Source organism: Penaeus monodon, chromosome 17, assembly GCF_015228065.2.
Source record: "Penaeus monodon isolate SGIC_2016 chromosome 17, NSTDA_Pmon_1, whole genome shotgun sequence".
Classification (NCBI taxonomy): domain Eukaryota; kingdom Metazoa; phylum Arthropoda; class Malacostraca; order Decapoda; family Penaeidae; genus Penaeus; species Penaeus monodon.
In genome coordinates this window covers 41,568,677-41,594,847 of record NC_051402.1, presented here as the reverse complement: position 1 = coordinate 41,594,847, position 26,171 = coordinate 41,568,677, and the positions used below count along the sequence as shown (strand labels likewise).

The 26,171-nt window shown below is 43.4% G+C and overlaps 1 protein-coding gene across 1 annotated transcript in view; it reads right to left on the bottom strand.

Annotated features, from left to right (window-relative positions):
* Positions 1-13,173: 13,173 nt before the first annotated feature.
* Positions 13,174-26,171, bottom strand: part of LOC119583756 (TBC1 domain family member 12-like) — a 91,445-nt gene continuing 78,447 nt past the window's right edge. The window contains exons 2-9 of the mRNA XM_037932418.1: positions 21,255-21,504; positions 20,604-20,745; positions 18,822-18,939; positions 18,145-18,276; positions 17,229-17,379; positions 16,514-16,714; positions 15,962-16,175; positions 13,174-15,632 (exon numbers count right to left, since the gene is read on the bottom strand). Of these exons, the coding sequence (XP_037788346.1) occupies positions 15,430-15,632; positions 15,962-16,175; positions 16,514-16,714; positions 17,229-17,379; positions 18,145-18,276; positions 18,822-18,939; positions 20,604-20,745; positions 21,255-21,504 (1,411 nt within the window). The 3' untranslated portion in view covers positions 13,174-15,429. The remainder of the gene's footprint in view (positions 15,633-15,961; positions 16,176-16,513; positions 16,715-17,228; positions 17,380-18,144; positions 18,277-18,821; positions 18,940-20,603; positions 20,746-21,254; positions 21,505-26,171) is intronic.

Here is a 26,171-nt window from a genome sequence, read left to right as displayed (position 1 = left end):
GAGCATAACGATGTCAATGCTCCTTGATCGCACTATTGCGTGGAGGATGGCACTCCTTGTGGAGAAACCATAGATGTTCCACTGCAGAATACTTGGATTGCATGCCATGATGATACTAGTTGATAGTTACATCAGACACATCGTCGTATTTGGATTGACTGTCTTTGGAGTCTGACAACTCCATTGCGAAGTCCTCGCTGCTTGAGGGGTCTTCTTCGGCTGTCAGGCTATCTCTGGGTCCACTGGGGGATGAAGAGCCTTTGGTAGGTCTGACCTCGTTTATTTCGGCTTTTCTCTGCCCAGGCTGATTCTGTGCATTCTTTGCTGGCCTTGCCTGGGCAGGCTCAGCTTGTTCTGATCCAGTTTCTGGCACCGAATCAGCTTGGCTAGGCTCTGCCTGTGAGGGCATGGCATGGCCTGGGTTGGAGTGGGGAGGGGAGTCTCGTCCTGGGGTGAGGGAGAGGATGGGGCCGTTTTGGCCCTTTCCAGCTTCTTTCCCTTTAGGACTGCGAAAGACTTGGTCAATGCCGTCATGGCGACCGCGACTGCCTTATCCGCCTCCTCACTCTTCCTTCCCAAGGATGTTGCCACTGCTGTGACTACAGCAGTCGGCAGGATCGACATGTCCCTCTCATCAAGGAGGATGTCTTCTGCTTTTGGGGAGGACGTGGTGCTGTTAGAACCTTTTTTCCTGTGGTTCTTCTGCACTTGTTTCACTTTGGGAACTCCTGTTTGTCGGAGATCTCCGGTTTCGGATAGGGGGCGGCTTCCTTCCTCTTAGGAGGTCGGGAGGCCTTTTCACTCATTCTTCCCTCAGACATAGGTGCCTGAGGGGGCAGGAACAATCTGGTCGCTTCTTAGCAACCTCTTGCCGCTTGAGGGCCGCCTCTTTTCTGACAGAGCAAGCCAGGCTCCAGGCGTGATGCCTCTTGGCACAGTTAGGACATTTGGCTGTTGTCCTTCTTTTCCTCTTTGTAGGCCTTAATGCAAACCTCAGTGTTGTGTGCCTTGCTACAGACACCACTACCCAGATCAAGGGTAGAGGTTGGGGTACCTTTCATGGTCACCAGGACTTGCCTGGTTGGAGTCTTCCCCTTCGACAATCGGGAAGCCTCCACAACCTGTGGGTGTGATGTGATCACCTCCACATCATACAAGACTGAGAAGCCAAGTAGCACCATCTTGACCCATTTTTCCTCAGGATTCAGTGGTGAGAGGCTCACTTTCCTCCCATCTTTTAGCTCCTTTGTTTCCTGCAGGAAACAAAGGGTGGCTTGATCTTTGGGCATGATGATCATGCCCTGATCTCGCGCAACCCGGATTGACAACTGGATTTTGTGTTGGCTCTCCAATGCCCTGACCATTTGGTAGGCATTGTCGAAGCCTTCAGGTTTGACAGGGACCTTGAACTGCGGGAAACGCCTTGGGGGTCGGTCTCTGGCCTCGGTCGTTTCGGTCCGCCCTTTCGGCTTTGTGGCTTGCTCGTGGGGGCACCAGCTGTTTCGGCTGGTTTAGCTGGTGCTCCCGATTCGGTCAGGGTGGTCGTCTGAGGGGTACTCAGAGACCTTCCTCGCCAGGGTGCTGGCCTGGAGGGGCCAGCACCAGAGTCCATCTGTTGGACAATCTGGTGGACAGACATCATCCTGTGCTTGGGGTTTTCTTTTGCCACCCAGAAGCACGTATGGCTTCAGGGTGGCTGCCGTGGTCTGGGCCTTGCATGGGTCATCAACTTTAGCATCTGTCTGGGGGGGGGGGGGGTTAGTTTTATTTTCCATGTATTTTCATCCACTCGCCCCCAGCCAACAAGGGGAAGCTGAGTGTTTGAAGCAATGTCTAACAGCAACAGGGGTGACGAGTGGATATACGCAGCCAATTAGCCGTCTGCAGTGGCGCACACGGACGGTGAGAGTACCAACAGCAGCATGACTGCTTGACCCTAGTATAGAAGATGATAGTTGGTCATCTTCTATTTGAAGGTTACTGGTGTCTTATCTCTTTGGGGAGTATTTGTTGTGGGGTGTGAGTGCCCACAGGTATGGCTGAGTGTTGGTGGTGAAGTCAGAGATCAATGGGGGAGCCAGCAGGCTCCCCAGTCGGCTAAGGACTGGGCAGTCCTTGTGGTGCTGCTGCTGCTGTTGTCTGGTTCTTCTGGAGGATCGGGGAATGCTGATCTCGTTTCCGGCTCTGAGGCTTAAATACACGAGCGCTGTGTAAGCGCACAGGGAACGAGGGGAGCCCGCTGTCCAGTGAGCGCAGACATGGCTGTGGACCTGTGACCCAACCTGGGTAACTATGCTGAACTCCAGGTTGCGGGGTCGTGGTGCTACACTAGCCTCCCAAGGGAGACCAGCCGATGACCTGACTGGGCCTGGATCAAGCCGCCTGTCTTGCCGGAATAGAGGACCAAAGAGGCGTGTTGCTAGCCGCTGGGCGTACTCGTACACAGCATCGCTCAACCTCCAAGACTCCCGTCTCCCAGTGCACAAGGCTGCCACACACGGCAAACGCGTGGGTAGGTGTGAACCTCTGGGGGTAGACCAGAGGGGATGCCCTTCCACCTACAGGACATAATTATTGGGAACACTTTTGCTCCTCCCTCATTGAGGAAGGGAGCCCTTTCACTTTTTCCAGGCAGTCCCTCTCCATGCCTCAGAGAGGACCTATACCCTTTTTCAAAGTGAATCCTTCTTTTCTCTGAAACACCCAAAGGCTGTTTCACCTCAGTGACAGAAGAGGGGTCCTGTACCTGTTCCAGTGAGTTCCTTCATCCCTCTGAAACGGCCTTCATCCCTCTGAAACGGCCTTCATCCCTCTGAAACGGCCTTCATCCCTCTGAAACGGCCTTCATCCCTCTGAAACGGCCTTCATCCCTCTGAAACGGCCTTCATCCCTCTGAAACGGCCTTCATCCCTCTGAAACGGCCTTCATCCCTCTGAAACGGCCTTCATCCTGAAACGGCCTTCATCCCTCTGAAACGGCCAACCACAGACTATTTCATCACAGTGAGGGAGAGAAGCTAACTTTTATCTAGGCACTTCCTATCACAGGACGGGAAGTTAGTGTTCTGTCTAGCGCCAGCTATTAGACAGAACCAGGCTGAGGGCCTGACAAAGTGGGGGGCTCCTACCTGCCTATCGTTCCTATTCGAAAAAGAGTGGTAGTCATCAGATGGTCTGCCAGACCAGTCCCTAGCAAATAGAATGGCAGTCATCAGAGATGGTCTGCCAGCCCAGTCCCTAGCAAATAGAATGGCGGTCATCAGAGATGGTCTGCCAGCCCAGTCCCTAGCAAATAGAATGGCAGTCATCAGAGATGGTCTGCCAGCCCAGTCCCTAGCAAATAGAATGGCGGTCATCAGAGATGGTCTGCCAGCCCAGTCCCTAGCAAATAGAATGGCGGTCATCAGAGATGGTCTGCCAGCCCAGTCCCTAGCAAATAGAATGGCGGTCATCAGAGATGGTCTGCCAGCCCAGTCCCTAGCAAATAGAATGGCGGTCATCAGAGATGGTCTGCCAGCCCAGTCCCTAGCAAATAGAATGGCGGTCATCAGAGATGGTCTGCCAGCCCAGTCCCTAGCAAATAGAATGGCGGTCATCAGAGATGGTCTGCCAGCCCAGTCCCTAGCAAATAGAATGGCGGTCATCAGAGATGGTCTGCCAGCCCAGTCCCTAGCAAATAGAATGGCGGTCATCAGAGATGGTCTGCCAGCCCAGTCCCTAGCAAATAGAATGGCAACTCTATGCACACCGTAAGGCAGGCCTTCTAAGGCCCCCCAGACACACCCTCCCCTGCGGGAGGTAAAGGTCTGCCCACGTCCGAAGATGGGGTCCAGTTCACCAGGTGTGCACAGAGTTATCCTAATGCTGAAAATTCGTATAGGAAAGAGTAGGCTAGGAGGGCACGAAGCTACATGCAAGCACATAGCATCGTAAGAGCCGAGGCCGAAAATGCATGGGACCGGGCGCGGTACATCTCTTTAATCCGCCCATGCAAAAGTCTCACGACCGAGAGGTCATGGTGGCTCTCTTGGCATTATCCGGCTTGGCGCCACCCGCTGCGCCCCGTCGACCGCCTTTGCCGGTACGGTCCTCCCTTCGCTCTGAATCGTCAAAGTAAGGACCGATTCACTGCAGGGAGAGAAGAGAGGAGAGTCCTTGTTCAGCTGCTCGATGTCCACACTGGATCTCGTTTCGTTCGTTCGTTTGAGATTTGCGAAGTTCTGGCTTCGCCCGGGCCTTTCTCTCGCATAATCTCTTTACCAGCACGACGGCTGTGTTCTGCGGGCCTTGTCTCAGGAATTGCGTGTGCACACAATTCTCTAAGTAATGTATAAGTGTGGTGTTCGGCTCGCCGCAATGCATGCAACACCTCTCTTCACGTTCTACTGTTTGTATGGTCTGCCATGCACAGTGGTAACCTAGGTGCATTCTGTACAGAATGACTTCTGCACCTCTGTTTATTTCAGTGTGTGTCAGTGGCTCATAGCCGGTGGCGTCTGAGTACCAGCTGGCCGAAGGGGAGGATCTCGTTTCCTCTGTGAAGCTGCAGGAGGGAGGAGGTTGCCATCACCGTACACTTCTTCCTAAGTAATTTTCGGCTCTGATGTATTATCATGTGATTAGGGGGCATACCCCTGCCAACTTCGGCTAGTCTGTCAGCAAGCTCATTCCCTCTGATCCCTATGTGGCTGGAAACCCAGTTTATGATAATTCTTCTAGCCTGTGCAAGAATCCTCTGTGCCAGTGTGAGGATGGTAGTCAGAAGATATTGTCAGTGGGCGAGCGCTGCTGAAGACAGTCGATGGCTCCTTTGGAGTCTGTGTATGACCACGTGTCCTTCCCTCATGGACGCGTGGCTCAGTGCTCCCATGATAGCAACTGCCTCTGTCTGTAGCGAGGAGGCGTTGTCTGTTACCCTCATGGATTTTGTGGCATCCCTTGCTGCTAAGCCGGCGCCTGCAGTGTGGGTCAAGGGATCGACTGATCCATCCATGTAATATGTTCTGCTACCCGGAGGAGTGATGGTTGCAATGACCCTCTGGGTGGATCTTGTTTCAGGCTCTGCGGCTTAAGTACACTAGCGCTGTGTAAGCGCGCAGGGAACGAGGGGAGCCCACTGTTCAATGAGCGCGGACATGGCTGTGGACCTGATGTGACCCAACCGGGGAAACTACGCTGAACTCCAGGTTCGGGGTCGTGCTGCTACACTTTGACCATGGCTCCAACCACTGATACCAATACCCCCTCCTCAATGTTTGCTTTCGACTCTATTCATTCCAAATTGTCCACCGAGGTCATTACTCAACCTCCTGAATACACATTCCTCTATCCCAACATTATCCACTCCATCTCCTATTGGTCTTCTTTGTCTACCACCACCCTTATTACTACTCTTCATCCTTAATGGCCTCCTTACAACAGTACTACTGCCCTCGTCCTACTGCTTCCACCTCTGCAAACCTTTTGAGTACTCTTTTAGGCCCAAAGAAGTGTGATCGATTCTTTGTGATTACCCCTATAGTCTGACAATACCCTTCTCTTCCAGCAATGTCTCCAAAAAAGTAGGTGAAGTTTCCTTTCGTAGGCACGCCTTGCCACAGTTGCCCAAACTCATGCACTCTCTCCCTTCAATGACTTCACTGGCAAACCTATTTTTGCCCTACATCTCTCCTTCCTTAATACTTGTACCAGAACAGTGTCTCTCAGACTGATTGTCCTGTCTACGACAAGGACTGGTCGGACTGAAAGACTTGCTCACATGCCTTGTCGACTACAGTGCAGTAGCAGTCCAGTGCTAGTGTTCCTACACCAATATTGCCAAGATTAGCTTCTGTAGACATTTCTACCCAAGTGTCCTTCCCTGTCCGACCATATTGACCCCATCCCCATCAACGTCAAATTTTGTTTTGGTCAACCAGCCAAACAGTCACTCCACAGTCCGCTGCCCTCTGTGCTCAACCAGGCCATGACCGTTCAAATTGCTCTGCTCAGTCACGCATGTGTGCCAATTGTGGAGGCTCCCATAATGTATCATAGCAGTCTTGCCTACAAGCCCAAATCTGAGTAGTTCTCAGATTCAAACTAGGCCTCACTCTAGGTGAGGCCAGACAAGAAGCATGCCAACGAGATTTTCTACCAATTCCAAAACTGTCCTTCGCTCTGCTCCCATCTCAAGAAGTCTCAATATCTCCCCCAGTATCTCTTCTCTTTACCCCGAACCATCCTATCTCTACTCCCTCTCTCCTCCAGTCAAATTCCTTTTCCAGTCTAAATCCAGATACTCCAATCTTCCACTTTCCCGGTAGAGATTGGTACCCCTCCTCCTCCACTCTCTACCTGTTGCACCAGACAGCTTAAAAGTTCCACTCAATCTTCTACCACATTCTCTCCTCCACCCCACCCCCCCTCTGCTCCTCGGATAACTATTCCCTCTTCTCCTTTACATAAGCTTTTGTTTTGCAGACCTAGCCCAACTCCCCTCCAGAAACTCAACTCCAAATCTTCCTAAACATTACCCAAGAGAATGCCCCACTCCCTCCTCCACCTTCTATTCCTATTCGCTCTACATTCAAAGCATTTGCGGATATCCATCCATCCATCCTCCTCAAGCCCCCCCCCCCTACCCCTCTTCATCCCACTCCCCTCCTGACACTGACATTCACCACCTTCCCCTGTTTCCATATCTCATTCTCTGAATTATTCTACTTCTACAGCTATCATTTCTTACTGTATTAACCTTTGTTTTATAATTTCTTTCACATTTTTCCTTGTACAGTGTTCCTCTCCCTTCCTCAGACACATACTCAACATATCTGATCGTACCCTTACCCTTAACCCCTTCTCCTTTTACAAATCCCCAGCGTATTACATTTGCTCCCCCCTCTATACCCTTTACAATACCATTTATTTTACATCGCTCTACAACCTGTCATCTAATCTTATCCTAATCATTAACTAATTTCTATCTTTAACGCCACAATACTTTACCAGGATGCTGAAAAAGGCATCCTACAATCAACATTGGTAGTTGATGAAAGTGCCTAGATTCTTTACCCATGTGTTTATAGACGAGCATTTACAATTGTCACAGGCCATCATCCCTTAACTTGTGCCTTCATAAGAACTAAGTCTCCTGTGATAAATAGGTTTGCTCATGATTTGCCATTTCAGTTTGAGTTTGTTGTATAAGCAAGATGCAATAAATCACTTCCATGACCTTTCCTGGCCTGCAGAAGTCCCTTAACAACCCTTACCACCTACTTCTAGTAAGGCCAGTCCAGTCTTAGAGGCCCAACCTACAGGGGATCATGCATACCTTTATAACCTGATTCATCTCTAGATAGAGGCCCAAACAGACCGATTTGAAGGGGTACACAGAGCAGAGGATTCCATAGACTTTATCACAGCCGATCCCATTTGGTTACAGATGCAGCAGGTCCATGATTCTGTGCCACTCACTCGTTTCCTAATTAGATAAAAGGGAAATGTCAAAGTCAAAGCTTCCAACTTTCGTGATTAGCAAGTTTGAGCTTTGCCATCCATGGTGTGCTGTACCATCTTGAGCAGCTTCCAGATAGTTGTGAAGCAGCTGTTTGTACCTCAGCAACTGGTACATCAGGCACTTAAACTGGAACGTTGGTCCCTTGCTGCAGCTCATCATGGAGTGGACATACCACAAATTGAAATGCATGGTACTTCTCTCGTGCTCAAAGCAGCTCGCGTGGTTGTGCAAGTCTCTTGACTGTCATCATTGCAAGGGAGCATGCATGCAAGGCTGTTCACTGTAGTCAAGGAGTTCTGATCTGAAACTAAGAGGGTTTTCTAGAGGCTTTCCTTATCCTTGCCATGGTAGATCACCATTCCAGGTATACAATTTGTACACCCTGTGTAACAATCTCCAAAGCAGTTCTCAAAGGTTTTTGAATTATTTGTCTGTTTTGGTCCACACAGACTAGTTTTCCTCAGATGCTTGGTGTGATGCCCCTCCAGAAACTTCAAGCCAATCACACGTTTTAAATTGCCTATCATCCCCAGTCAAATGGTGTACAGTGAACCAACAATGTAATCATGGATGTTCTGGCAGGGTTGGTGGCACAGGAACCATGCCTCTGGCTTGATTACATTTCCACAGTGCACTTCACTCAACTGCAGTGCATCACTCAGTGGGAGACCAGCCACTTTATTTACTGACTGGTTGCATTTTGGTAAGGGGACTGGTTGGCACATTGATGGACAATGACTTACGTGTTGAACATCTTGCAAGGGCAGGGTGCATTGCAGTCCAAGTTGCTCAAGGTACACATGATGCCAATGCTAGAGTTCATGACCAAAGTGTGGGTTAACTATGCCCTTTGAATGTTGAAGATGCCCTTGGTGAGTTCTGAAGTTCGGGCCACTGGTTTGGAAAGTGAAGGACCTACAAGACCCCTTCTCTGTGATCAGGTTACACATGAACCATATTAAGCTGTATTACTCTTGTATGTAGACATAGCTCTAGAGAAGGCCCTTGAAATATCCCAGAGGACCTGGAGGAGGACCTTAACCACTATAGGTGCGCCTTCCATGGTGAGACAGTTATGTTGGTTACCAGTTCTCCACACCCATAAATGAAGTAAAGTAATATGTAGCGTATTACATTGTATAGCTTGTTTATACTGAAAAATGTTTTGCAAGTTGGTGTGATGTTAATATAAGACTGCAGTGCTCTCGTATTTCGATATTTCTTTTAAAGTTGTATGATGTCAGTGTAACGGGCACTGCCAAACTCATGCTTTGAAAGTGTCCATGCTGTGGGTTGTGGGTAAGTTGCAGAGTATACTTCAGTGTGAGAGTATGTGTGTATGGGTCACTCAGTGTCACATCTGGTAAGGTCACCTTGCTTGCCTTTACTCGTTCTTTTTTTTTTAATTATCTAAACAAGCCATTAGATATGTAACAGGTCTGAGTTATCTAGAATAACTGATGCAAACGGTACATTTATTTTTAGACAAAGTACTTATTCATGGTTTCTTTTCAGTTTGTAGTCAGATGCCTGAATCAGTTGTACTTGACCTACAGATTACACAGAATTAGATCTTGGCCAAGCTACCCAACAGTCGCTCCATCCTCGTAGCTTCTTGGCCATTTGACCAGGGGAAGAGTGTAGTGTTGCAACACTGCAAGATCACCATCACAGCAGGAATGCCCAATTTTGTTTTTACATGTGTATACTGACATCTAATGAAATGTAATAGTGTAGATGGCAGTTAGTTAACTAGCCCAAGCCAGTCCAGGCTCCCATTTTCCTTGACTGTAGGGCAGTCCAAGCTCCAAGTGTGAATGTTGGTATTGTCTTGCCCAATTACTTCACAAACGTATAAACCTGGTACATGTCTCTATTGGTTTGTAAATACATATGTAGAAGTGTATTTCTTGTTCATTTTACTTTTTAGTTATTTCTTTGCTAAGACATCAATCTGCTGCTTCACAGCCATGGAGGGTCCCTTGTTTTATTTGTATTTCTAGTGCTTTATCAGTTTAACTAATTTCACTTCAGCTTTTATTAGTTTGCCTCATTTTTTATTTAATGGGATCAAGAGGAGGGTAGGCCTTGTAGTAATCCATTATGCACATTATTACCATGAACATTATCAGACTTCACAAACACCCCCTCTAAGCATATGTATTATCCTGTATATATTAAATTGATTTCAGTTGTTAAAATCTCATACCCCATCATAAGATTTGTTAGCTTTAATCAGTCCAGTAAATTTTTTTTTTTTTTTTTTTTTTTTTTTTTGTGGATAATGAAAGATTGCCCACCAAATCCTTTATGGTTAAAAAAGATCTTTCAACATTCAGATTCTTTACATCTGTACTTTAACAAGACTTTCCACAAATATATTCCATATGGGTATCAAGCCAGTCTTTTTTTTTTCTTTCTTTATCCATCATTACAAATATCCAACTTATATGAACAAAAGATTTTAAACTTACTGCCCTTAAAAAAAATTACAAGGAAAAAATGCAATTGGTTCAATAAAATAGCACATAACAAAGCTTGTTTTATTTGTTATATAGACAAAGTCCTTCAGATGCAACAAGTATAAAATGGAACATACATGTGACAGCAGGTAAATACACTGAAGATCAGGCACAATGACACCATAAGGATGATGAAAACACACACATTGTCACACATACAACTGGTACGTAAATATGGACAAATTCAATGGTTCTGGCAGTACAAAAATTGCTAATCAACTATTATACTTTTTTTCCTAGTACCTAATTCATAGTATACAATCTTTTCCTCTACTTTCTTCTCGATCAATGTTTTCTGCCATCATTCACATGAGAATTTTGAGCAAAAGTCTATGAAATATGGAGATTACACAGATAGCAATAATAACAGGTCTTCTGATACATCAATCTGAAATAGTATTATAATAAACAAGAGATTAAAATAAAAATGCATATAAAAAAAAAGGGATATAAATTGATGTATTCTCTTCATAAAAAATTAATCCAATGTAAAACTATAAATTCTTGAAATACCATACAGCCTGTTCAGAACAAACAATGAGCTCAGACAATTCGCAATGTGTGAATACCAAGAACAAAAAAAAAATCTGACCACAAGCACCCTTATAGTCTTCTAAGGTTTAATAGTTAACCATCTGTAATCATGACTAGTTATCAGATATACAAAATAAAAAAAGAGCATTGTCATAATCATGCAGGCCAGAGTAATAAGCCAAAAGTCCACATAATCTGGATGGTTAGATATTTGTATATATATATATATATATTCAATGTTTATTTATACATATGCAGCATACATGTATTTAAAAAAAAAAAAAAAAAAAACCTGTAGAAGTGTATATGTGTATGTACTTATGAGTACATGTATATGCATGTGTGTGCATTTGTAAATGACTAACTACATAGACAGGGGGAAGAAAAAAAAAATGGAGTAACAACCTGATAACAGAGTCCTTTCGCAAAAACATAAATTGTAGTTGTAATAATTCACATTTCAGAATCACGACACACGACTCACACATAGGATTTTTTATTTTTTTTTCTTTTCTTTTCCTGAAGTCTATATTAATGTGAGAGGTTGGTTGTCTGCTTTGGATATAACAAAAAGCACAAAATCCAAACTACAGATTTTTGAAGTTGTGTACTGGTGAAAGGAGCTTAATAAATACCTTTTGCTTGTGTGTTTGTTTGTTTGCTTGTGGAGCAAACGTGTGAGAAAGTCCACAACAGCTATGCAATAACAACCCTTTTGTCAGGTCATGGTCAAATTTCAACACTACAATTTATTATTCATTAATCTCTGTTTGAAGTCTTATATATATATAAATTTTGTCTTGCTTGCTTGACAATAGATCAATACTTCTAAAAATGGAAACGTGTTCAAAAGTACTCCTAATGAATATCAAAATACAGATTATTACATTATATTCTGGACCACAAGATAATGATCTTTTTTTAACCTCTGGCAGTGAATTTACCATGAATATTAAACTGTCTCAAGCTCTTCAAATTCTATGATAATGCCTTAAGTAGAAATTATTCACTATTTGTTTCGAGGAACCAAAAACATATCCATACGGAAACTGCTGACTCCTCGAGATTATTTTAAGTTTATATATCACATCACTTTTTACAAAATTTGTAATCAAATAAACTAGAAATGTTTTTTCCAACTTTGATTCTCTATCGACATATATTAGAAATCCAATCTCTTTCACAGAAGATGAATCAATTATAAAAATCTACAAAATATTTACACAGTATACTCTATATGTCTCACTTCATTTTCTTTTTGTCTTCTAAACACTTACAAAACATCAATTTAAAAGTAAGATTTGGCCTGTCACAGATCTAAGTATGCCCTTGATCAAAAGACATAACAAGAGAAACTGCAGTAGTACTAGAAGTAACCTCACTACAGAACTTAGTTTTTTATATACCCTTTGCTTCACCTCTGACAAATGTACAAAAAAAAAAAAAAAATACCAAACGTTAACACACTCTGTGTAGAAAACAAGACGAAACGGTGATACAACAGGAGGTAAAACGACAAGCAATGTGTGTGGAGATTCAGTCACGCAGATCTGGGAAGTGCGAGGGTGTGGGAGAGGGGGGGATGATAAGAGATAAAAGGGAGGTGGGTGGGTGGGTGGGTAGGTGGGTGGGTGGGTGGGTGGGTAGGTAGGTGGGTAGGTGGGTGAGGGTGGGTAGAAATAGGGGTAGGGGGATGAAATGCCACTATTACACAGAAGGATGTGAATGTGATGATAAAGACCTCTGACTTTGCATTTAAAAGTCGTAACTTCTTTAACCATTACTGCTGGGTCACATGTATAGTTGTCATGACAAACCACTTGATCTGCCGGGTACAGCTATATGTGTAGCGACGTGCTGAAGCAGGAAGTTCTCACTCCCAGCGGCAGGACAGATGCCAGAAATCACAAGTCTTTAACGCCAGGAGATTTCAAATACCATCACTGATAGATTAATAACCATAGCACAACATTTGCACCTTGGCAAAATTATGCAAAACTATTACTCTTACTGCAAATTTATATACAATTTTTACAAGCACAATAAAAGGGAAAACACAGATTATTAACTCCAATCGAAGCTGAAATCTCTAGCATCACATTTACATCATTCGCCATAATAAGAGAAGGTAGGGAGAGCTGACTGCTGTTTATAGATAATCGGTTAAACACATCTGCTAACCAGATTGAGAGCGGGGAAAAAATTACATATATGTATGAAAGGCATATACTTAAAAGGTCTTGTTCATTTTCTTCCTTAAAAATAATTATAAAAAAAAACAAAAACAAAAAAAACAAAAAGACGAATTCTAAAGAAAAAAAAAAAAGAAAAAAAATAAGAGCTAATCTCATAAGATCACTACAGTACATTTAACAATAACAACACATATCTTTGAGTAGAAAGGAGTGTACAGATATCTAGCCATACCTCACAATATGCATAACAATTAAGACGATTCGAGCCTTCCTGTGAGCCTACATCGTCACACAAGCACAGCACTAGGATTCGCAGTGACCTGTTCAAGTGCCACAGACAAATGCAGTATTTTAGTTCAAAGCATTTAGCATTGTCAGTATTGGTATTTTAACAGTGGCCCACTCAGCTCAGCCAATTAGTCTTTTTTTTTTTTTTTTTTCATTGCCACAGCATTGAATATCAGTGCTCTTGGCTCAAGAATCCTAATTCCACATCACCAAACAACTGATGCAAAGTTAAGACGAATCCTGACAAGATATAATATATATTTATATATATATATATATACAAACACACACATACACACACATATATAGCTTGGTATTACCTTCATTCCTTGTAAATATGTATCACGCATATAAGAATGGTCGTTTAGAATTACAATCGCTTAATCATGCTGTCCTTCAAAAGCAGCTTTTTTGCAGGGGAAAGAAGGAGGAGGAGGAGGAGAGGCAGAAAGATGAAGAAGGATAAAATAGATGAGATAAGGGGGAGAGAAAAGGGTGAAGTAAGAGGAAGAGAGAAGGAATAGGGGAGAAACAGGGAAAGGGCATGAGAAAGCATGGGAAGAGAAAGAAGGAAAACGGGAAGCAGACGGAAATAGGGAGGTAAGAAGAAAGGAGGTGAATGGGGGGGGGGGGAAGGAAGGAAGAGGGAGTGAGTGAAAAGGAGAAGTTCATATTTCAAAAACCTAAATCACAGCTGATGTTGAAAAGTTAGATGATGAAAGTTATATGAAATGTGAGTATTTAATTATCACAGTTTTATATAAAAAGATGATTCAACAGATGTCTGAGTAAGGTGGATGACGTCTCTCATGTGTCTCCCTTTTCGTCTGCGCAAAAACGATCTTTCAATGTGTTTCCTTTGATTAAAAAAAAAAAAAAGAGAAAGAAAAAGATGAACAAATGAAAAAAATCAGAAAAGCACCGTTAACGAAAGGTACATCCTTAGCCTTCAAAAACCACTCTCGGCATTATCAGGAATATACGTTAATACCTTTTCCAAAAAGAAAAAAAGAAAAAAACACTTCACACGTATTTCAAAAGGGAAATTCTTCTCAGTCAATTTTCACAATAATGTGGGCGAAAAAAATATCAGAAAATTATGATAAAGTAATTTTTGTGAGATATCTCATTAGCCATCTACACATTATGAGTAATGTTGAATATCTTCCTCACTCATTTCTTATCTAATATCTTCCTTATTAATATTTCTGGGTTAATCTCATAAAATATCAAAGAGAGGTAAAACCAAGCTACAAACAATAATAAAAAATAAAAAAAATGATGATAATAATAATAAAAATAATTATAATAATAATAATAATAATAATATAATAATAATAATAATAATAATAATAATAATAATAATAATAATAACAATAACATTTGTAACAATGATAATAATACGGATAATAACAATAATGATAATGATGATGATGATAATAATAATAATAATAATAATAATAATAATAATAATAATAATAACAGTAACCTTCACAATCCTAATAAAAGTAATTTTCTTGGCCAATCAAGTCATACCTGACATTCCTGTTTCATCGCCAGACATTCTCCATGTGACAGACTTACACTACATAACTATCACTAACCTGTACAAGCGTTTGGTCCTGCAGGTATGCCCCCATTAAGCTTATCAGATAGGAAGATCTGCAGCAATGTTTAAATATGAAAAAATAAAAAGATTGTTTATACTATATATTATATATATATATAAAAAAAAAGGAGATATATCAAAAGCAGAAAAGAGCCCCCCTATTACGTTAAAGGGACATGGGAAGATGACGTAAAAATCTCACTTTTTTGCAGGTACCCAGTCATCGTCATCGGCTTCTGAACGAAACAGCGCAAAGGTGGGTTAAAGCATTGAGCTATGAATAATGCTTTGATGTATGAATGAAATGGAGTGTAATGATTTTGGCATAGGTTTCATATTTTACAGTATTCATTCAATATAACTGCTTGGTCTTTATAGAGAAATATAAAAAAAAATATATACATAATAATAACAATCATACTAATAATGAAAAGAGAATCAATTTCATTATAAAATAAGGAAAACTCTCAACTACATATCATATTCTGACCAAAGTAAGATGACAAAATTACAAAAAATGTAGTCTCGATTCACTTTTAAAGTTTATATAAATACTCAAATACCGTAACAAATCAATACAAACTGTGAACCTGAATCAGATCATACAAAAATATTTCTTAACGCAAGAGAATTCATCAGACACTTCATAAACCTTTTCTCTCCTTAACTTTCCTTTCCAAGCTTTCTCAGTCACGGCCAAAAAACGCATATACACCACAAAAAAATCCACCAATAAATACAAAAATAATAACAATAAACTGCAATAAACATCGGCCGGAAATCATACTGAGTGACTGGCCGCGGCGTCCATGTGCGCTTGCAGGATCTGTGTGAATGTGCGTTTGTGGGCGGAGGTTCGGACGGATGCAATGGCTCGGAAGAGAGCGTCTGCGCCGAGGTCCTCTGGCAAGCGGGTGAGGAACTGAGCCGCAGTGGCAGTGCACTCCTGGTTGGTCAGGACCGTTTCATATAGTTTTAGAATGCCTGTAAAAATCAATGGGAATAAGCAAGCTGATAACTACACTCAACTCTCAGTGCACATATTTGCCTTAAAAGTGCTTTTGCCTGTCCTTAATACTAGAAAAATGTATGTAAAAAGGTATGTTGTCACAAGATGAATGCTAATGATCAAAATACTGTCACTGTGTTCCATTAAAAAGTAGCATTTTAATGCAGAAAACCTAAAATAAGAAAAAAGAATGGGGGAAAAAAAAAGGATATAGATCACCAAACATGTTCCAAAAATCAACTACTTCATGAATCTCTTACAAAGCCTAACTAAAAAGAAAAGAAAAAAACAAGAGCCCACACACCAATGGCAGCTCTAAGCAGAAACTCTTCTCCGTCTCTGAGATAAACGTCCCATATTCTAACAGCAGCATCAATGGGTAACGGCCTTGAGAACACCGTCAACAGCCAGTCCAGGATGTAGAGGTCTGGCGTGACCTCAATGTTCCGCAAGTGCTCCGCAAGGTGTGGGAGATTAATAGCTAGGAGCTCCTCGAAGGCGTTGTAGTACGCACACATCTGGAGGGAGGATCTTGGGGGTTAGGTCACCTTCTCTCTCTTGTTCTTCCAATGTAATTAAAATTGTGAAACCTTTGCTAAGTGACTGTGCCTGCTATTTGTGATATATAAAACTAGGTGAATTTTCAACACAATTCCTCTTGGAGATATATGTATATGTATATATAATCAAGTTTAGCCCCAGGGAGATCTACAACAAAATGTGTTGCATAACTCAAAAGGCAACAGCTGAAGAACATAATGCTTTATAATCTACATGATAAATAAAAAAAAAGGGACAAAAATAGAAGGAAAGAAAAAAGATAGATAGATAGATATACACAGCAAAATGGTCTCACCACAGGCTGATCTACTCTGAAGAACGCCATGTGTGCCGGCCGATTGAGGAGGTTAGAGAACGCGATAAAAGCATCGGTCTCATCCATGTTGAGCAGCAGAGTGGCCGCTAGAAAGGACATGCCCTGTACATAGCCAACATCGGGACGGTAGCAGGCATAGGCCCCGAGGATGTTGTGAAGGGGATCGTGATAGGGTCCTCCCTGGAAAACAAAATTTATTGTGAGTCTTGAGAAAGAGATTCAGATCCCTTGTCTAGGTCTGTATTTCAAAAGAAAATTTTTAAAGACTATTCATGACAATTCCACGAATCAAAAACTCCAAGACATGCTGTACTTTTTTTCCCACCTTACACTTTTCAACAAAAAATAATGAATATCAAGAAGCATTTTATCCAAACACAAATCCTTACACCTACTTAAATAACTAGATATGACTATATATATAAAGAAAGAAAATTGTCATTATACAAAAAAACATCAAACACAAACATCAAACACAGACAGACAGACAGACAGGCAGACAGACACACACACACACACACACACACACACACACACACACACACACACACACACACACACACACACACACACACACACACACACACACACACACACACACACACACACCAGCAAATCTACATACACACTCCTATCTACACACCACACCACACGCCTGAACAAAACCACGCAATGAGAGCTTCCGCCAACTCACCTTCTGGAAGATACACAGGTTGGGAAAGGTTCGCGACACATCCAGCCGTATGAGGTCGATTGTGGCCTCCTGGTCCCCACAGTCACTCGTCACGTCCTCTTGACTGGCCATGCTTCCGCACTCACTCAGGCTGACCAGCTTCTCGACCGACCTGCGAAGGAGGCAATGCGTGCAGTCTTAGGGACACAGTAATGGGGTTTTAAACTATCGCTATCTTGGTATATCATAGTTAATTAGTCATTAGTCACAACCATTCTCAGGAAGGCATTATCTTCCTTTTAAGTATTTGAAGATATTAAAATACAGTCATAGTATGGCAAAACAATTAGCAAGTACAACTGTGTGAAAAATATGTATATATGTATATAATATTTTTATATGTATATAAGTATGTAAATATATATATAATATAATATGATATAATAAAATACATGACATATAATAAAATATATAAAATATAATACAATATAATATAATATGTAACATATATATATATATATATATATATATATATATATAATATATATATAAAATATATATTACATAATATATAATATATATAAAAAATATATATATATTTTTTTTTCTATTCCAAATATACCTCAGACCAAAATATAATGAGGACACATAATCCTGCAAACGTTACTCAACTGGCAGTTCATAAAACAATCCTGAGAGCTACAAGTGTGAACTATCGTATACATCTGATCACAGAGGAGTGAAAAAATAACGGGTAATCACATTCCAGTTGCCCTGACTGAACTGGCAGTCTCTTGCATCGCAGTTGGAAACAAACCATCAGCCAAAATAAGAACCAATTTTGAGGGCTAGATTTAGCCCCTCTACCAACACGTAACATTACTAATCCTCAAACAAAACTAACGCTAGTACGATCATGATAACAACAGTGCCTTACCTCTGGACCATGATGGTGTACAGCTGTGGCGTTATGTTGAGGTCATTCCCGATCGCCAGCTTCCACACCTTCCCCCTCACGCACGACGGAAGGCCCTGCCACCACAGCTCTCGGCACTTCTTGTGTGTGTGCCTGGAAAATCATGGGGTATGAGGGACAGTGCTGTACAAGAGAGACTTTATAAATGCACAGAAAAAAATCTCACACATGTCCTCTTGGCTTATTTGTATTCATGAATACAAAATACTGAATTACACATGTATTTCTTCTTAGCCCACTGATGCCAAGGAGGAATGACAGATGTGCCATGTCCACTGTGAGTCTATGTTAATCAATCTTGTATACCCATAGCTAGCTCCACAAGTGCTTAATCACATTGACTCAATTACTAGTTCTGCCCATTACACCTATTTAACCTTTTCCTTGATTTCTGGAAAGATTTTTATTCATTTTTTGTTGTTAATAACATTATAGTAATCACAATGTTAATAATAACAGCATCAGTATTAATACCATTAGAAAACTATTGCTGAAAATTCAAGGATTGACGCAATCAGGTGAGGCCACACAAAGCCTACTGAGTGACCCCTAGTTGGCTGCAAACTTGCATTCTGTTTAGATATGTTACCAGAAGAGAGAGATTAACAAAAATCATAATAAAAAAAAATCCTACTTACATTGTGTCCCATTTTGGTAATATTTCGACATTCCAGGTTGTGACTGCTGCCGCCATCTGCTCTTCCAACCTCTGCTGGCTGGCCTGAGCTTTCTTCCGTTCCTTGGCTTCTTTTAACTCTGAAATTGAAGCGAAGAGTTCTTTACCTTGTCTCATATTTTAGACAGAAAATAGGACAAAGGGAGGGATAAGGGGATGTATTTTGAGAACTCATAGTGTGTTATGAGAGCAGCACTTGTAATATGACATTACCCCACACATAAATAAACTAAGTTGCTACCCCACACATAAATAAACTAAGTTGCTACCCCACACATAAATAAACTAAGTTGCTACCCCACACATAAATAAACTAAGGTGGCTAAAAGCACAATACCAATTCAACTATGATATCTGCATACTAATTCATAAAATAATTCAAGGTTTTTCTCCACAGTGGCTATTGGGGGTGACACAATCTGTATCCAAACACGACAGGTAAACTCTCTATATATCAAAAGATCACGTACAGACATAGGGGCACAGCAGAAAATAATGATTTGGAACCAATTACCTCTAAACATCAGAAATTTACAAAACTTACTTACAAAAACAAATTAAAAAAACATCTTTTAATTCACCAATGACATTAGGTTCCAAAACATAAGAAGCAAGACTTATATGCACTACTATTAATTCCATGTGTATCTTATATACATATATACTGAAAAATCACTCTCCCACCAACTCAGTAAACCTCTCACTCACTCTGGGAGATAACGACACTCTTGCTTCCTGTAATATCACACTTTTCATTTTCTCTAACCACACCAAGCCAGGAATCAATCAAACACATGCAATTAAATCAAGATTTGAGAGAAAGTGCAATAACGCAATTATTATCTGGCCACACGATCTTACACGTGGCTTCACACTGCTAAGGTACTACAGAGGGAGGGGAAGGGGGGGGGGGGGGGGGGGGGGGGGGGGGGGAAGTGGGGAGAGGGAAGTAGGGGGGGAGGAGAGAGGAAAGGTGAAAGGGGGAAAGAGGAAGGGGAATGTGGGAAAGAAGATGGGAAGAAGAAAGAGGAAAACACGGAAAGGGGAAAAGAGAAAGGGAGAAAGGGAAAAGGGAAAATGGGAAAGGGAGAAGGAGAATGGGGAAAGGAGGAAAGAGATACGAGGAAGAGGGCAAACAGAAGAGGGAAGGGAAAAAGGGAAGGAAAATGGAAAGGGGAAAGAAAGGGTGTGGAGGAAAGGGGATTGGGAAGGCAAGTAAAAAGAGAAAGAAGGGGGAAAGAGAAGTGGAGAAGGAAGGAATAGTAGGGAGGTAAAAGGAGGAAGGGAAAAAAGAGACATGAGGGGGGGAGAAAATGGGGGGAGGGGAATGAGCAAAATAGCGAAAAGGAAGACGAGAAAACGGAAAGGAAAAGAGGAAAGGTGGACACAAATGAAAGCAAGTGGAATGGAGACAAGAAGAAAAAAGAAACAGAAAAAGGTGAAAGAGGAACAGAAAAGGCGAATCAGGAACAGAAAAAAGGGAGAAAAAGAAAAGTCGAACAGAAGTGAAAGGCCGGGGAGCGATTCCAAATCCACAAAGCCAAACTAAAACATTATGAATTAAGAGAGAACAGCCAATAGAAGAGAGAACAGCCAATAGAAGAGAGAACAGCCAACAGAAGAGAGAACAGCCAACAGAAGAGAGAAACAGCCAACGGGAGAGAGAACAGCCAACGGACGAAAGAGAGAACAGCCAAAGAACAGCCAATACAAATCCACAACGAACAACGCGAGCCCCGCGCACCTTTCTTCTTGGCGGCCGATACCATCTGCTGGTACTCCTGCTTGTGCTTCAGTTGCTCGTAGGCCGTCTTCGCGGGGAGGCTGGTGGGCCTGTTTTCCATGATGAGGCCAGCGCTGCCGGCCTCCAGTTCGCAGTTCCGAGCCTGCGGGAGGAAACGCTTAGTTCAGAGGAGGAAGGCGGACCTCGAAAGGGTCTTTTTACGACTTGTGGGTGCCGTCTGTCTGTGTGCGTTTGTGTTGGTGTTCCCTTGATGTATGTGCGAGAGTGGGAGGAAAAAGGGTAATCTAAATTTTCGTTTGTTTTGTTGCAGCATAAATAGTTTTACTAAAATATGGCAAATATGCAAGCATATTTTATGCACACATGCGCGCTCTCGCTCTCGCTCGATCACTCTCTCGCACATGCACATCCAAATGCACGCGCGCGCACACACAGACACGCACACGCACGCACGCACGCACGCACGGACAAACACACACACACACACACACACACACACACACACACACACACACACACGCACACGCACACGCACACACACTCTCTCTCTCTCTCCCTCTCCCTCCCAATCCCCATCCCTCCCCATTCCCATCCCCCTCCTCATCCCTCCCCTCCCCTCCCCCCTCCCCCCCCCCTCCTGCCCGCACGCACCTGGAGGTCGGGCGAGCGAGGCGGCCTGAGCGGCGGCCGCGAGAAGATCCTCCAGGCGCCGCCCCCGGGAGAGGACGCGGACGAAGACGACGACGCGGGCGACGACGAAGGCACGGGCGAGGACGACGCCGACGACGAGGAGCCGCCGCCGCCGCCGCCGCCATCGCTGCCGCCGCCGCCGCCGCCGCCGCCGCCGCCGCCGCCGCCGCCGCCGCCGCCATCTTTGCTGTGTCGCCACGAGAACAGGTTCCTGGAATCCGAAGGGGGGGGGGGTTAGATGGGGGTAATCAGACAGCTCGTTAAATAAATCACGAAGAAAAAATGCATCAGGAAGTTACTTAATTAATCTATATAAATGACGAAGAAAATATAACATATAAATACAAACTTTCTTTTCCAGAAAGCGCAAATAAACAAAGTGATATAAAAACGTATAAATCTGGTAATTCATTAATCTCTCTCTCTCTATATATATATATAAAAATACACGATACATCTTGACTTTCTTTTTTTTTCAGAACACCCAAATACATAGAGAAATATATAGATATAAATATGTATAATTTATCAAGCGATCTATATAACGAAGAGAAAAAAAAACACGATATATATTAACTTTTTCAGAAAACAAAAAGAGAAAGACAGAGATAGATAGATAAATAAATAAAACAGACAGATAGATAGATAGATAGACCGACGTAGAAGACCCCATAAATACTCACACATCCGCAATATAGAAACCGGCAAATCCATAAATAAAAAAAAGGTCTCATAATCAGACATAATTATAATACAGTGCATAATTACGTCAATAATCAAGTCGTGATCCGAACCCCAAAAACACGAAAAATCAGATAATTATCTTGAAAACTTCAAAAAATAAACAAACAAATAGGTGAGCGATAAATCAACCAATACATCATCAACAGATAAACAAATAATCCTGGAAATTCAAACAAACAAACAAACAAACAAACAAAGCGGAAATGTCATATCCCGTTTCCATACACGCATGACACTCATCTCACACTACATTTCCACTTCATAACACATCACACATCACAAAAACATATATTACATACACACACATCATAACACACCGCACATCTCTTTATATCACACACATTACATAACGCATCAAAGTATATCACATCACATAACACAACAATATATCACATAACACATCACTACATGACACATCACATTATGTCACATCACACACCACATTACATCACACACATCCACACGTTATAATCGACCCTATGGCTTCTATGACGCCATCAACTCCTACTGCCGCGCTGCATCCAGCTGTGATTAATGCTAATGCCATCCCGTAATGCCGTTTGTGAAAGCCATGAATTATGTATCACGAATGTATCAGTATGTAGCCGAAAAAGAGGGGGGGAGGAGGGGAGGGGGAGGGAGAGGAAAGAAGAGGGGGAAGGGGGAGAGATGGGGAGGAGAAGAGGAAGGGACGGAGTGGGATGGGATGGGTTAGGAGAGGAAGAGAAAATACATGTACACACCTAAACGCACGCACGCGCGCGTGCGCGCACACACACACACACACACACACACACACACACACACACACACACACACACACACACACACACACACACACACACACACACACACACACACACGCACGCACGCACGCACGCACACACACACACACACACACACACACACACACACACACACGCGCGTTCACGTACACGCGCGTTCACACGCACGCGCACACGCACACACACATAGACACACACACATACACCTCTCTCTCTCTCTCTCTCTCTCTCTCTCTCTCTCTCTCTATATATATATATATATATATATATATATATATATATATATATATATATATATATACATATGTATTTATATACACACACGACACGGAAATTAAATAAAATCACTACAACATCTCCTCCCCTCTCCCGCTCCCCTCCCCTGCTGCCCCTTTCCACTACCCCCTCCCCCCCACCACTCTACCCCCCTCCGCTCTTCCCTTTTGCAACGAAATGCTTGCACACACACTCTGCGGTAGCGTAAATAACATCCCGTCCGGATCAGTGGTTCCGAAGTGTCTCAACTGCAATGACGTAAATAGCACGCCCCTCCCCCTTCCCTCCCCCACCCCTTTCCCCTCCCATTACCCACTCCCTTTGCTCTTTTACCACACCTCTCCTTCCCCCCCCCCTCCCTTTTCCCTTCCTATCCTCCCTCCCCTCTCCCCTCCCCCTCCCCCTCCCTTTACTCTACCACACCTCCCCTCTCCTCCCCTTCCTTTCCCTTCCCTTCCCTCCCCTCCCCTTCCCTCCCCTCCCCTTCCCTTCCCCTCTTCCCCTCCCCCGTCCCCTTCCCTCCTATTACCCTCCCCCTCCCCATCTACGTAAAAAAATGACTGAGCGAAAAAAAAAATAGTAATAACGATAATAACAACAACGACGATAAACACGATGATAATGACAGTGATAATGATAGCGATATTGATAATGATAGCGATAGTGATAATGATAGCGATATTGATAGTGACAGTGACGATGATAGCGATAGTTTCTCTGATAGTGACCGTGATAGCGATAGTGACAGTGATAGTGATAGCGATAGTGATAATGATAGCGACAGCAACAGAGACCACATCCTCAACACCGCAACAGTGACGCCATCACAATAAAAAAAAATCACCCCCATCACAACGAAACCCACAAAGAAGAACCGAAATAAATAAAACAAATTTGCCCAAACCACCTGCAGTAGCGACGTCAAAGCAGACCCTGACGCATTACAATTTCATGCAACGGCCGCGCTTGCAAATGCAACTATCCGCTGACCTCTGGCGCTTTTCGGTTTTAAGCTGCGTAGGCCTAGCAAGGCCTGGCGTCCCCCTCATTCCATTTCACTTTTTAAAAAACCTTTGCCGTTTGATGCGTTTCATCATCGTTGCACAGTGCTATTATTATTATTATTATTATTATTATTATTATTATTATTATTATTATTATTATTATTATTATTATTATTATTATTATTATTATTATCATTATTTTATTATTATTATTATTATTATTATTATTATTATTATTATTATTATTATCATTATTATTATTACTACTACTATTATATTATGTCATTATTATTATTATTATTACTATTATACCTCCTCCTACTCCTACCCATCCTCACCACCACCATCACTATCACCATCCTCCTCCTCCTCCTCCTCCTCCTCCTCCTCCTCCTCCTCCTCCTCCTCCTCCTCCTCCCCTTTCTCCACATTCCACAGTCACAATACCCTCGCCTTAGGCCAATCCAGCAAGGGGGGAGGGGAGGGGAGGGGGGGGGAGAGTGTAGGGGAGGAGAGGGGAGGAGGGGGAAGAGGAGAGAGAGAGAGAGAAGGGAAGGGGAGGAGAAGGGAGAGAGAAGGGAAGAGAAGAAGGGAGAATGAAGGGAAGAGGAGGAGAAGGGAGAGAGCAGGGAAGGGGAGGAGGAGGGAGAGAGGTAAGGGGGTGAGAGAGAGGAGGGGGGATCGTGGCCCCCCCCCCCCCCCGAGAGTGCGTCGTGAGCTCCCGGTCTCCTCGCGAACACCATACGGCACTTGTTTCTCGCGCACTTGTAGTTTCACTCGAGGTATGTCGGTCTTGATAATTTGCCTGTTTACGGCGTTGCGTCTGTTCGTCTGTCTGTCTGTCCGGTGAACGTTTATCTGTGTTTATCTGTTTGTTTTTTTCCTACATTTCCTCTGTTTCTTTCTTTTACTATCTACTCCTGTCCCCTTTTCTCCATAAAGGCACATTTACTAGACGCAAGCAAACTAATTAAACATACACGAGCACGAATGCACGGTACGCGTGCGTGCAAAACACAAACAAACACACACACACACACACACACACACACACACACACACACACACACACACACACACACAAGCAAACAAACAAACACAACCACAAACGCAAACAAACATAACCACATGCTAGTAAAGAATCACACACGCAAACAAACAAACACAACCACACAGGTAAACTAACACGCAAACAAACACAATCACACAGGCATACAAACAAACAAACAAACACAAACATCTCCCCAACCCCCCCCCCCCATACCCCGCGCCAACACCCGTACACCTGACGACCTCCCCCGACAGGTGCGACGCCTAGTTACCTGAGACACGGGTTGGGCGCCAGGGCCGCATGCAAGGGCGGCGCCGCGAGCGAAGGAGCCCCGACGGCAGCCGACGCAGAAGGCGGTGCTGGGGCCACCTGCTCCAAGCGGGGGCCCATGCTTGCGACACCAGCTTCCTCCTCCTCCTCCTTCTCCCCGCCTCTTAAATATCACTTCCAAAACACGATGCGAGCAGGCAATGTAAACAGTACTCGCGCTCCGACACAAACGCCGCCACACACCAGTAAAATAATTAAACAAATCAACAAATAAAACGAAGTGACAAGAACAGCCAACGCCGCGGCCGCACGAAATAACGACTTCGTTCACTCCCGGACCGTCGCGTACCGTCCGCGCGGGGTCTACGCCGGATACTGTCACACACACTACTACGAAGAATCCCACACAGCGCTGACTCCTCCCCCTTCCCCCTCCCCCTCCCCCTACCCCCTTCCCTGCCCCCTGTACCTTCCCCCTACCTCACTTCCCTGCCCCTCCCATCCGTTTCTCCATTCCATTCTCATCCTGAATGTCTCTACCTGTCCCCCACCTTTCTCTTTCTTTCTTTCTCTCCCTCCCCCCTCTTTCTCTCTCTCTCTCTCTCTCTCTCTCTCTCTCTCTCTCTCTCTCTCTCTCTCTCTCTCTCTCTCACTCACTCACTCACTCACTCACTCACTCACTCACTCACTCACTCACTCACTCACTCACTCTCACTCTCACTCTCACTCTCACTCTCACTCTCACTCT